Consider the following 14,146-nt stretch of genomic DNA (forward strand, 5'->3'; position numbering starts at 1 on the left):
ATTTGACTCATTTGGGTGGCTGAAAAGTCATATCAGCTTCAAATAAATACATAAGTAAAAATAAATACATAATAAATACACTTTTGCAAGGAAGGAGGGCCGTAGATTTAGTCCAGCTAACGTTACCCCTGAGTTTAAAGCCTTTTCACTAATATTTACTTGTTCAATATTTCTATTAAATGCAATATATAGTGTTAATAAGTGTCATTCAATTATATATCTAGATATTTACTGATAGAGGGGCGGTTTGATCATAAACGTAGAAGCCAACAACTTGTTTTGGTGTGAGCATGCCCCCGACAACTACTGCTACTACTCTTAATACTATAGTAACAGGGGACAGAGAGACTTATACTTTTATTACTTCATTGTCGGGGTAATGTAGGGGTGCAAATACATTTCATACCTGTACTTTTTTAAAATGCTGATTACTGTAAGTGTGTCTGTTATTGGAGGTTGAGAGACTGGAAGTTATGTAATTTAACGTCATATTGCAAATATTTCATGTTTACTTTGCACCCAGTTTGCAACAGTGCCCTGTTTGTTTACAGGCAGCGGGCTGACTGATGATTATTTTAGTCTTATTTATCTTTGCATTTATTTTAGATTTGATTTTAGATAGCACAGGGTTTGTTAATTTTGCCCCTCTTGTTTCTAGTTCTGCGGCTCGCAGGTGGTGTTGTTGTTTTGCTGGCAGTACTTTTGATGGTGGCACATTTACCAGCGAGGTGCTTTTTATTTCAAGTGTTGGTTTCTGTTTTTGTAATCCTTTCCACAGGTGGGATACTTCCAGGACTCCACCAGTGGGTGTTTGGCTTCATGGATGTCTATTCTGGCCTCTTCTTGTCTTTTAGGGTTTTAGTCTTTGTTCTTAATAAATAGCAAGTTTTGACAGTTAACCTACATCAACAGTTTTGTAGCCAACCTATTGAGGCCCTCGTATGTTAATTCCAGGTATTTATCATTGCTAGGAGTTACACTAATAATACAGCAGCTACTTCTTTCCAGGTAGGTTGCTGGACTCATGCCTGATTTGAGATGAATGACCAGAATTGGTCCGAGTACACTGGTGTGATTCTGACTTGGCTCAAAGCTGACGGGAGGCAAACCAGAGCTGATTTTCGACCCAAAATGACCCATAAAAGTCCTGCACCACCCGAACTTATAGCCAAATCTGGCAGCCATACTGTTTATGGGCCAAGAGCAACTCACAACACTATAAAAGACACAAAGAAGCCCTCTACCGAAGAGCCAGGGGAGTCATCACATTTCTTGTGCTCAGGATTTCCTTTTAATTCATTTAATCAATCATCTTTGTGCCACAGAGAGAAAATTTCCATCACCATCACCCAAAACAGAAAAATGAAATACGGTTTAATCTCCCCCTAAAGAAAAGAGATGTGAGAAAACAGATTTCATGTCATTGCCAGATGTGGAACCACAGTTAAAAACACTCCTGTATGTTTCTGTGTTTCTCATTTCCACCAATAGCACTTATTTTCTTGATTGGGCTGTTAATTTCAGGGGCAAACTAATCAGCCCCTAATTTGCCAATGCAAATTTTGATATATTTCATTAAAGTTAACAACTATGAGCTTCAGCGTTGATTGTAGAATTTTTGGGAGCGTCTGTTTTTTATTCATGATACGGAGTCTTTTAGATGCCGCCTCACATTTGGAGGGAAGTGTTGCTGCTGCTGCTGCTGCTGCTGCTGCTGTGGGGAATCCACTAAAAAGTAATTCGTTTGACATTTACAAAAAGCAGCACACATGTGAAAAGGCATCCATCATGTTAATATTCACAGAACACTTAAAATACCTCAAAACAACTCTGCTCGGGTTAATGGCGCCAAATCAATATGGCTGATTCAGTCCTTTCCAGAAACAGGGTTTGTTTGTGTTAACCCTGCTTGGTGCTGAAGGAAAGGGTGAATCATAAAGGACGTAATCTAATGTGTGTGTGTGTGTGTGTGTGTGTTGTCATGGTACTGAACGGACTTGACATGGGAACATGTTGTACCATGTATGCAGCCAGGGAGACCACACAGCCAAAAGGTGCAGTGACAGCAGGCAACTCTGACCACATACATGATGATATTTGTTTGCTAACAGCAACTGTTAGCAAACAAATATATCTCTATTTTAGATCATGATGACTTACAGCTAAAAAAAAAAAATCAATCAATAGCTGTTCTGTTCCTATTTGCAACCATGTTGATTTAACTTTTCCCCACAAGGCATATAAAAATACCTCCCTACATGTTTTATGTAAATCTTTTCCCGTGCTATTTGTGTCATTGAGGAATAATCTCACCACAAGCTCCATTCAGTAGCTGTTCTAGAGCTTTCGATCATGCCATATGATCCTCATCTCTGCAGCAGTTGTCATGGAACTGTTTGTCCTGAGCACTTTAATCCATAAGCTTTATCGTCCATGTTTGCTGCAACAAAGTTCATTTTTGAGCCAGAAAATCTCATGACGATGATCATGTGATATGACCAAATGGACAATGAGGTGAATATATTTTATAAGCTGCAGTTTCAAAGGTCAAGAATTAACTTAAAAACTCCATGCTTGTGTAATCCAAATATGGGGAAGTGATCATTGCAGAAAAGTTATTATTGTTGACTTTATTTTAAAATGGAACAGTGATTAAATTGAGGAACATGCTGTATGTTCTCATGTTCTGATAAACGTGATGAAAGATGACCTTCCGCATTTTTTGTTGTCACTTTTGGTGTGTGTGCTGCATGAGATCAAGACCCCTGTACACTCTAAAACTCTGACAACTGTCTTCTATCTGTTCTTTTAATCTCGATTGTCACGCTGCCCCTTAAAGAACTTAGACAACATCATCTGCAACAGGAACTCCGTTACCACAAGGCCAAGTTATCGCTGTGCCTCTTTGCGTGTGGGTGAAGGAAACAGACACATTTACCACAGGACAGCGTCTGCCAGTAAGAAGCTCTGCAGCTCTCGTCACAAAGACGCTTATAATGAGCCTGCATGAGAGTGTCAGCATGCACACACATGTTATACATGTGCAACATGTGAATAAATGAATGAATCCTTGCAACTGCGTGCAGCATGCATGTCTTTTTTGCAAGCATGTGCATGTTCAACTGTGTCGTAAAAGCTGAGGGTGCCATCTCTTAACTTCCTGTCACTTTGTATGTGAGCACGTTAGAAAACCACAGGTGTGTCATGTGACATAAGCAAGCCTTCCACTTTCTGTATTCGCACAAAGCGAATACAGAAAATAATACAGAAAAGAATACAGAAAAGAAATTAACTACCATAGTGTTTCTGTTCTCTTTCGCAATGATGTTGAAGAAATCCGTCCTGTAAGAGGAACTAAAAACAGGAAGAGGAAGCTTAAGAGGAAGAAAGTGGACAGGGTGCTGATGGAGACGACAGATGAGGACTCCAGTCCAGTCACAATCGCAAACGGTGGTGAGTTTAATGTAGCGCTCTTACTGTACATGCTTTGTTTTACAGAAGCTCTATAAATTTTAAATTAGCTTGTATAGAGACACCTCAATGTGAATGTAAAGTGAAGTGGATAAAATAAATACTTTCTGATAGCAAATACAGTTTAATCTTTAGGTGTTTTATGATAAATTGACAAGTTGCAAGTAAATTCTAACAATTCAATTGCAGTTCCTTATGTAAAACAATGAAAAAGAAGGTTTCAATTACAGTTTTAAGTATAAAGTAGCAACTAGATGACTGATTATTGTCACACTTCTGTGTTTTGTGTCATTCAGCCTACCCGGTACGGTGCACTGAGGAAGTGCTTCTCCCTTTCTTCACAGATGAGAGTCTGCAGGCCGCCATGCGCTCACAGCACCCTCCTTCCTCCCGCAGCGTCCCTCCTGCTCTCCCAGACATTAGACTGGTCCTGCTGGGCAGGAAAGAAGCAGGAAAGAGTGCAGCTGGCAACACCATCTTAGGAGGAGTTGGAGGGTTCGAGAGTGGGAAGCCCACGGAGGAGTGTGTGAAAAGGCGAGCTGATGTGGCGGGGAGAAAAGTCACAGTGGTGGACACCCCCGGGTGGGAGTGGTACTATCCGCTCAACAGCACCCCTAACTGGGTGAGGAGAGAAACTTTACGGAGCGTGTCACTTTGTCCTCCTGGACCCCACGCTGTGCTGCTGGCAGTTCGGTCCTGTGCTGCAGTGACAGAGGCCTACATCGCTGAGATAGAGAGGCACCTGGAGCCGCTGGGAAAAGGAGTTTGGGAGCATACCATGCTGCTGTTCACCAGGGGAGACGAACTGGGTATGGGGACCATGGAGCAGCGAATCCTGACAAGCGGCCCAGCACTCCAGAGACTCCTCCAGAAGTGCGGGAACAGATACCATGTTGTGAACAACCTCAGCAAAGGAGATGTGACACAGGTTCAAGAGCTGATTAGGAAGCTGGAGGAGATGGTGGCGGGGAAGAAGGAGGGGAAGAGTCACTTAGAGATGGATAGTACGGTTCTGTTGGGACTGGAGGCAGACGGGAAGAGGAGAGCGAGGGAGAGGAGGAAGAAACAGAGGCAGATGGAGGCGCAGATGCAGAGAGGAACCATCAGGGCTGCTCTCATGAGTGAGTTCCTCAGGCTGTTCAATTCATAAGACTTAGCGAGTCCTCTCAAATACATCATAAGATAACCGAGCACAGCAAACCTGCTGAATCTAGCGGAAAATGTAAAAGAATGGTTAAAGCTGCACTAATCACTGTTTTTATATTAACAATGGATCAAATGTGTACCGTGAGAAAGTTTGCACAAAGTGACAAACACCCACACCCAACAGTTCTTCACAGCTATAGGAAGCTTTTTGCCGTCTTTCACTTTTGGTTTTACGTTCTTCAACTTTACTGTTTTCCACCAAAAAAAACCCCCTGATAAACCCACTTTACTGCAGACAGACAAAGTTAGCAACTAGCTGGTGAAAATAGTGGAGCATTTAGCTGCTAAAGAGACAGATATTTCTCTCAGGAGTTGGTGGAGACTAAAAACAGAACTAAAAGGAACTGAACTAAAAACTGCTTCATGTGACAACAGACAACTATGTTTGCCCCAAAAAAGGTCATCTTTGTTAATATATATTCTCAGCTTGCTCTGCTTCCCTAAAGAGACTTATTTTTTTATATTTCCTAGGTATATGTTAGGGTTATTTTTTCTAGATTAATTAACTAATCATTTGGTCTGTAAAACATATTTAAAAAGTGTAAAGTGTTACACAAACAACATTTCCTAGAGCCCAACGTGACATCATTAAATGTCTTATTTTGTCTGACAAACACTCCAAATCACAAATATATTTGATTTACTATAATTCAACCCAAGGAAAAGCAGCAAATTCTCAAAGTTGAGAACCTGAAACCATCACATTGCCAATTAATTTTCTGTTAATCAACTAATCGAATAATCAGCCAAAACTTGCAGCTCTGATATTTACACTGAATATCAGATCACTCTGTTTAAAAAAGGGTTACTTACAGCGCTTCAATCACAGCTCCACAGAGCTTTTTACTTTATTCTAGTTCAATATTTTGGTTTTATGGCTCGAAATTTAACTCTGTGATTGAGTTTCACTAATTTTATCAATTGTAGGCAACTAACGAGCTAAAGAGCTCTAACACACCCACTGTATGCTCCCTGCCCAGCACCAAATGGCAGAAAGACTTATCCAGTGGTGAAGACGAACATCTAACAAACTGTGGATTGGTGGAAACTACAGCAGAACTTAAATAAGAGTTAATATTGACTATTATTATTATTATTTTATATATTATAACTATTAAATTCATCAGGTGGACAAAAACATGACAATAGTTTGCTAAGACTTTTACCAAAACAACTTCATAAGATGGAGATGACTGTGATGGTGGCTCCGTAACTGTCAGTATCTGGTTTGATGTTTTTCAAGCCCCTAGTGGCCAAAAATCAATGAATGTAGCTTTAACATGAACTTTCTTTGTTTTATCAGAATTAGACTTTCTATTATCACAGAGTCATTAAAAAAATTCTGTGTTGTTTGTTACTTCCAGGCGATGGTCTCCAAGCATCCGAACTAGATGCCCACCATTCGTTCTCCAAGGCTCCCCGACGTCTATCTGAGGTCAGGCTGGTTCTCCTGGGTGAGCGCGAGACAGGAAAAAGTTCTGCCGGGAACACCATCCTGGGAAACGTTTCCTTCTTCCAGGCAGGGGTGGTAACAGAAGAGTGCATCCGTAAGCAAGCGGAGGTGGCCATGCGGCTGGTGACGGTGGTGGACTCTCCGGGCTGGGAGGGAGGCGTAGCAGGAGCTACAACGGAGAGGGTAAAGAGGGAGATTGTCGGTAGCATGGCCTTGTGTCCTCCTGGACCCCACGCTCTTCTGCTGACTCTGAGGCTGGATACACTGGTGAGAGCGGGACATGTTAGGGAACATCTGGAGCTTCTGGGTGAGGGTGTATGGAGACACACGATTCTGCTGTTCACACACGGGGATCACCTTCGAGAGGGGGTGGATATCGAGCAGCACATCCAGGGTGGGGGCAGAGACCTGCAGTTGCTGCTGGAGAAGTGCAGGCGCAGGTATCACGTCATTAGCAGCGTCGATGGAGGAGGAAGAGGAGGCTCTGCTAAGGTGACAGAGCTCCTGGAAAAGGTGGAAAGGATGGCGGCCATGAACAGATGTGAGGCTTTCTCTGACCTGGTCCTGGAGGTGAGAGATCTGAGCCGGCAAAGGAATGAAAAGTTCAACCAGCGCTTGAAGGATATAACAGATAAAATGCTTCGTCAGGAGGCGGAGCTGAAGAACATGCGAGACAGGGAGATGAAGAGCATCCGGTGGTTCTTCGATAGGAAAAAGAAAGTGAAATCACCCGGGAAGGCTGATATTCAAAGGGAAGAAGAGGAGGATGAGGACAGGAGGATTGGCGAAAGAAAGAATGATATCGGTGAGCTAGAGGAGAGGATGCGATGGCTGACGGAGGATAAAGAAAAAGAAGTTCAAGATCTGAGCATTGAAAATGAGAGAATCCGCGTAGAACTAAACCAGAGTACACAAGAGAAGAACGAGGCGCGACTCAACCTGGAGCTAAAAGAGAGAGAGATTGAAGAGCTGAACGAAAGAATCGACGAGCAACAACTGAAGCTGCTCGACCTTGAACGTGCCGGTGTAGAAAATGAACATGAGAGAAAACAGAGGGAGGAAGCCATCAGAGCAAAGCAACAAGAGTGGGTGAGGGACATGGAGATATTGAAGGAAAACATAGCGCTGCACAAGAAAGAGAAAACAGAGTGGATGGAAAAAGTTGATTCATTAAAAGCAGAAATGGAAGAATCTAAAAGACATCATGACAATATTCTTGAGAGAAAAGAACAAGAAAAAAAACAGGAGATGGCAGAGATGGAACAAAAACTGCTGGAAAAGGACAAAGAGAAGGAAGAACTGAGAACGAAAGCCTCTGAGGAAAAGCAGATAACTCTTGAGGGCATGAAACATTATGAAAAAGACATGGAGATGAAGGTTGAAGAGATGAAATCAAAACATCAGAAGGAGATGGAGAGAAAAATGCAAGAGAAAGAGAAACAGATACAAGATATGCAACTGCAGCATCGGGACGAGATGGACAGAAAAATAAGCGACAGGAAAAAAGCGATGGACACAAAGAAAGTTCAACACCAGGAAGAAATTGATCAAATGTTGAAAGAAAAGGAGCACGATATGGACAATATCAAACGACAGCATGCAAATGAAATAAGGGACATACAGCAAACACAACAAAGAGAGACTGCTGAGCTGAAAGAGCAGTTTGCAAAAGAAAAGGAGGAACAAATTCAAGCCAAAAAGAGAGAGATAGCAGAGTTAGAACAAAAGTATGCTGCCCAAATAGAGGGGAAAATGGTAGAAAATGAAAAAGAGAAGGAAACAATTCATCTAAATCACAAAAAAGACATGGCACAAAAGATGCAAGAGAAAGAAAAGGAGGTAGAAGCCTTAAAATTGCAGCATCAAGAAGAAATGACAAGAAAAATAAATGAAATAGAAACACTGATGGAGGCAAAGAGAAATGAACACAGGGAGGAAATTCTTAGAAAAGTGAAAGAAAAGGAGGAAGACCAACAACAGTATGTTGATAAAATAAGAAGCATAGAGCAAGAAAGACAACAAGAGATTAACAAGTTGAAAGAACAGTTTGAGAAAGAAATGGAGAAACAATCGCAGCAAAGACAAACAGAGATAGAAGCGTTAGAACAAAAGTATGCCGCCCAAATAGAAGGAAAGGTGTTAGAAAATGAAAAAGAAAAGGAAATGATTAATCAAAATCATGAAAAACACATTTTGAAAGAAATGCAAGAGAGAGACAGACAGATAGAAGAGTTAAAATGTCAACATGTTAATGAAATTGAGAAAAAAATGCAAGAAAGTGAAAAGGAAAAGGAAAGACTTGTTATGGTGTGCAAACAAGAGATGGAGCAAAAGGTGGCAGAAAAAGAAAAAGAGGTTGAGGAGATGAAACTGAAGGTCAAAGAAGTGACGGAAAAGCTGCGACAGAAGGAGGAGAGAGAAACAGATCTTTTAACTGACAGAAAAGAAATGGAGCAAAGACTGGAAGAGAAGGAAAAAGAGATTGAGGAAAGGAAACTAAACGTCAAACAAATGACGGAAAAGCTGCAAGAAAAGGACGAGAAAGAGAAAGAGCATTTAAATTTTAAGAAAGAAATGGAGCAAAGACTGGAAGAAAAGGAAAAAGAACTTGAGGAAAGAAAACTGAATGTCAAACAAATGACGGAAAAGCTGCAACAGAAGGAGGAGAAAGAAATAGATCTTTTAAATGACAAAAAAGAAATGGAGCAAAGACTGGAAGAGAAGGAAAAAGAGATTGATGAAAGTAAACTGGAGGTCAAACAAATGATGGAAAAGCTGCAAGAAAAGGACGAGAAAGAGAAAGATCTTTTAAATTACAAGAAAGAAATGGAGCAAAGATGGGAAGAAAAAGAGCAGGAAGTAGAGGCGATAAAAGAGAACTTAAAAGAACTTGAGAAAAAACTGCGACATACAGAAGAGGAGAGAGAAAAAGAAAACTTAAATCACAAGAAGCAGATGGAGCAGAAACTGCAAGAAAAAGAACGAGCGATAGAAAAGTTAAAGCAGCACATAAAGGACGTCGATGAAATCTTGGAAAGAAAAGAAGAAGAGAGAGGAGAAATTATTCTAAATCAAAAGAAAGAGGCAGAGCAAAGACTGCAAGACAGAGAAAGAGAGATGGAGGAGATGAAATTCCAGCTCTCAGACGAAATGGAGAGAAAACTAAAAGAAAAGGAGACTGAGATTGAAAGTAATAAACAGCAGGCCGACGCCAGGGAGACGAGATGGAGGGAGGAGCAGAGGAAGAGGGATGAGAACGGAGAGAAAGAGATGAACAAATTGATCGAAATCATCGACAAGAAAACCAAAGAAATAACGCAAACGAAACGTCTTCTTGCGCAGAGAGAAACTGAGATCGAGGAGGCAAAGACGACAAGTGCAAACTACCTGAAAGAAATTGAACAGCTGAAAGAAAGCTATGAAAACCAAAGCTCCAGCATCGTCGAGATACAGCAACGTCACACAGAGCAGGAGAGGCAAAAAGATGCTGAGATTACGGACAAACTGCAGGAGAAAGAAGAGGAGCTCGATCGACTGAGGCAGAAAGACAAAGAAAACGAGAAAGAGCTCGTCCAACTGAGGCTCACGATCGAGCATGCAAAGTCGGAGCTGAAGGAGCTTACCAACAGGATGGAAAAGGAGATGACCAGCATGATTCAGGAGTATGAAAAGGAGCTAGAAAGAAGAAATGAGAGCATGGAATCAGTTGTGAAGGAAAAGGACAGCGCTATGAGTCGTCTGGAGGAAGAAAGTCGGCAAAGCATTTTGGATGTCACTGAGAAATACGAGGAAAGCCAAAAGAGAGTTGAGGAGCTGCAGGAGCAAAATGAGAAGATGAGAAAAGAGGCGGACAATCTGAGGATAAAGTGTGAGGAGCTAAAGAAGGAGAGCGAAGAAGAGGTTAGAAAACATCTCAGGGGTTGCGAAGAACAGGTGAAAAGCGTAGAATCTGAAATCCAAGGCGTTCTTGAAGAGAGAGATCAGGAGGTCAGGGCTTTGAAAGAGGCTAATGACGTATTAAAAGTAGAGATAGAAGGGATGAAAGAGAGAGAAGGCGGGGCCGAGAGGCAGATGAATGAGCTGAGAGAGCATTTCCAGAAACAGCTGATGGAGAAACAAAGCGAGGTCAAAAAGAGAGATGAGGAAACTGAGGAGGAATTCTTGAAAAGGGAAAGAGAGGCAGAGGAAAGGGAAAAGGAGCTGAGTAGGCACGAGGAAGAGTTGAGCAAAAGAGGGCATGAACTCGAGGCGAAAGAGGAAACGCTTGTTGAAAAAGAGGGAAAGCTTGACAGTAAGGAACAAGAACTTCAAAAATGGGAAGCAGGTCTAAAGATAAAACAGAAAGAGCTAGAAGAAAAGGATAAATACGAGAAAGATGTGAACATCAGAGCAGAGAATGTCCAGAAAATGGAAAGGGAGCTAGAAAGCTTGCTCGGAGCTCTGGAGGGCAAACAGAAAGAGCTAAGTTCTCACGGTCAAGACCTTCAAAAGAAGGTGAAAGGGCTGAAGGATCAGGGGAAAGAGCTAAAAGATAGAGAGTATTACTTAAGAAATGAAGAACAGGAGCTGCTCAACTGGAAGTCAGAGTTGCAGATGCGAAACGAGCACGTGAACTCTACGACGCAGGAGTTAGATGACATCAGGCGAGGCATGGCTTTGCTGAAGGAAGAACTGCAGAGCAGGGAGAGAAATTTAAAGACGTCGATTGAAAAAATGAGAAAATGGCAGCAGAATCTTGAAGATAGAGAGGCAGAGTTGCGCAGAAGGGAGCAACATGAGGTCGACGACGGCGAGAGAGCACGCAAGACGGATTCTTTTGATCTGAAAGCCGCAGTGGACGATTTGTGTTCAATGTACGAAGACGTCAGCGTGGTAGACGAGCAAGAGAGGAAGGAAAAGGGGAAAGGAAGAGAGTTAGATAAAGATGGAAAGGAAAGGGAGGATCAGAGGATGAAAGCAGCTTCATCAGTTACAGAAAGCGGTAACTGTCACCTAGAAACACTCAAAGGGATGGAGATGGCTGGAAAGGAACCGGAAAGTGTAAAGGTCACGAGAGATTTCAAGGTGTTATCTTCAAGTCCGGGTCACAGAAGCTCAAACAACACTCTTGGGACTGATTTGAGGGTGGTGGTGTTAGGGGAGAGCTGGTCATCTCACTCTCCAGCTGGAGTTACCATCCTGGGCGGAGAGGTGTCCAAACTCAACGGGTCTACATTCAGGCCTTGGAGAGGTCAGATAGCTGGACGGCGCCTTGCTGTTGCAGAACCACTCGGTTTAAAGTGGCGAGATGGACCAGATCCAACCGACACGGCGCAAAGGAAAAGCATTCTCGATTGTATCTCCTGGTGTCGCCCAGGACCTCACGTCGTCCTCCTGCTCATGCCGGCCTTCTTGACCTGCACAAAGAAATACAGGACAGCAGTGGAGGAACACATGAGTCTGTTGGGGGAAGAGATCTGGCAGCGCACACTGGTGCTGTTCACATGGGGGGAAACTTTTGGGACAAACGCAGATCAGCACATTGAGAGGAACGGGGAGCTAATTGAACTGGTAAAGAGATGCGGGGGCAGGTATCACGTGCTAACCAGTAAGAAAAGCAACTCTGTGACTGAGGGATTATTTGAGAAGATGGAGGATATAGTGACTCTGAACAGCGAAGAGTAGTTTTAAGTGTAAAAAGATTGTATGAATTTTCATGTAAGATAATGTTTTTCGTCTTGTTATGTGAACATTTTTTAATAAATTTAACCAGTGGTGGAAGAAGTACTTATGTCCTTTATTTAAGCAAAAGTACCAATACCACAATGTAGATATACAAGTGAAAGTACTGTATTTTAAATCCTACTTAAATGAAAGGACAGAAGTATTTTAGGTCAGTTGCTCCCAATCTTAGGAGTCACGAGATGATTAATGGAGTAGGAAAGATATAAAACAAAGTCCTTCTACACAAATTTATGTTTATTTTTTGTGAAATACCGAAGAGTTTTACCTCTTTGGGCTCTAGACATGTTTTAAGACAAATAAAAATACTCTGCTTTGAATAATAATTTGTGTCTAATACGGTTTTTCCACAAAAGAAGTTCAATTATCTAATTAAAATCCTTAAAACTGCACCTACTCCGTCTCCCTCATTGAAAAAAAATGCAAAACACATTTCAACTAATTGCTGGACACAAGATGTCTCCTACTTCACTGTAAAGTCCATTCTTAGTGTTTGTGCACTGGAGGCTTCAAGTTTCCACATCACACCCGTGTAAGTAGCATACTGGACCAGGATTGCCTCCAGCCTAGTTGTAATGTCACAAATCTTACTTTTAGGTACATGCCTCCAACTCAGATTTTAGGCGAGCGCAGAGAAACTTTCTTCCTTAAGCAGATGAATCTGCACAGTGAAGCTAAGACACCCAACTGAAGTAATGATAAACGAAACACATTTCTTAGTGGATGGGGACTTTAATGAAAAACATCTGAGAAGTTTAGAAGGTGCTAAAAACTGCAAACAACACATAAACATCTGAAATATGACTAAAGGCCGCAATGACAACTTTACTCTTGCACAATGCATTGTATTTTATAAGCTAATCATGTGTTTTTAATGTGAAATCTTAAAATATCCAAACTCAAATAAAGTTAGCGGAGTAAAAAGTACAATATTTAACTCTGTAGAAATATATAATAGCAGAAAATGGAAATACTCAACTTCAAAATTGTACTTAAGTACAGTACTTGACTTAATTTGACATACTGAGTGATTCATTTTACTTTTTCATTGCCAATAAATCATATAAAATTATGAATGAGCTGCAAATACAAACGATTTTTCAGATGAACCTTAGCTGACCTGCACTGTCACCACTCATGAGAGACTGACTTACACACTCTCTCCACAAGATGGGGACCTTGTGTCAGTGTAGAGATTACTCTCCCAGCACTGCAGTAATCAGTGTTGAAAGTCACTGATGACAGGGAGTTGATGGTGAAAGTATAGTGAAGCTAGTCAAATGTGTTTTTTTTTTTAAACTATGTTTTACAATTTTCTGTGTAAATGGCTACTTTTAAAAGGAAGAGTAGGCTACACAAAGCCTGACTAGCAGGCCTGTGCTCCATCTTGACTGGAGGCATTTCAGGAGAACCAAACCTTCTCGCAATTATAACCCCAGGGAGCCTCCAGCACGCTGAGAGGACTCCTGCTTTGACAAGTAAATTATGAGTCTTGATGAGAGGAGTACGGCTTTCTCAGAATGCAATTTTTGACAGCCGGGAAAACGCAAGTGGATACATACAACAACTTCCATCATCCACGGAGCCAGATGCAACATCCAAAAACGCTCGTGTGCAATCATCAGGCTAATAATTATGGAGTGTGAGTGCTGGTCTGTATCAAACGTGGCAGCAATGTTTTTTAATCTGTCCATTCATTGTGAGCCGCCTTTAGAGGCGAGATGAGAGGGTGTTGTGTCAAGATGGATCCCTGCTTCTTTGATCATCTCTGCAGGGTGGGACTGGTTTCAAAGGAGAAAAATTAAGAAAAAAAAAAGTTGTTAAATTGCAGTTGATGCAGACATAATTTTCATATATTTTAGCATAATGTTTTAAAGATAGCAGGTATCCGACAAACTCGGCCATAATATGTCATAAGCAACACCCCTTTTCATTTTTAAACCCTTAGATTTATCATCACATCACTCATTTATAGTAAAACAACACATGATTTATTGATTATAAGTTGGGACTGATTACATAGTGCACGATGATTTTCTGCAAGTCATTAGTGGTTTAATTTTAAAATGTTTCAGGCTGTTCCAAGTCAACCTCATCAACCGTACAAGACAAAAAGTTTTGGTCCGTCATCACAGTCAAATATTATTAAACAGATAAACAGATAGATACTACTTTCATGTCTGTACTGTAAATATGAAGCCAGCAGCTGGTTAGCTTAGCTTAGCAAAGAGACTGCAGCACATAACACCCTGTAAAGCCACAATATGTCGTTTTTACACTTTGTTTTTTGCATGA

General features: G+C 41.4%; 1 protein-coding gene across 2 annotated transcripts; it reads left to right on the forward strand.

Moving 5' to 3' along the window:
• The first annotated feature begins 3,211 nt into the window (after positions 1–3,211).
• si:dkey-185m8.2 (trichohyalin) lies at positions 3,212–12,174 on the forward strand. 2 transcript variants are annotated; one of them, XM_044341862.1, is made up of 3 exons: positions 3,212–3,453; positions 3,768–4,592; positions 6,042–12,174. In XM_044341862.1, the coding sequence occupies exons 1-3, from the start codon at positions 3,405–3,407 to the stop codon at positions 11,792–11,794; spliced, it is 6,627 nt and encodes a 2,208-aa protein (XP_044197797.1). In that variant the 5' UTR covers positions 3,212–3,404; the 3' UTR covers positions 11,795–12,174. The 2 variants fall into 2 exon arrangements, with proteins under 2 accessions (XP_044197797.1, XP_044197798.1); XM_044341863.1 differs by having other exon boundaries at positions 3,816–4,592.
• The last annotated feature ends 1,972 nt before the right edge of the window (positions 12,175–14,146 follow it).

The sequence above is a fragment of the Thunnus albacares genome, chromosome 22, assembly GCF_914725855.1.
Source record: "Thunnus albacares chromosome 22, fThuAlb1.1, whole genome shotgun sequence".
NCBI classification, from domain to species: domain Eukaryota; kingdom Metazoa; phylum Chordata; class Actinopteri; order Scombriformes; family Scombridae; genus Thunnus; species Thunnus albacares.

What these genes read in the sequence shown, in the direction of transcription:
- si:dkey-185m8.2 (XM_044341862.1), top strand. Translation starts at nt 3,405, where the DNA reads ATGGAGACGACAGATGAGGACTCCAGTCCAGTCACAATCGCAAACGGT. An exon ending in AGTCACAATCGCAAACGGTG is followed by an intron (nt 3,454 to 3,767) that starts GTGAGTTTAATG and finishes TGTGTCATTCAG; the next exon opens with CCTACCCGGTACGGTGCACT. An exon ending in CATCAGGGCTGCTCTCATGA is followed by an intron (nt 4,593 to 6,041) that starts GTGAGTTCCTCA and finishes TGTTACTTCCAG; the next exon opens with GCGATGGTCTCCAAGCATCC.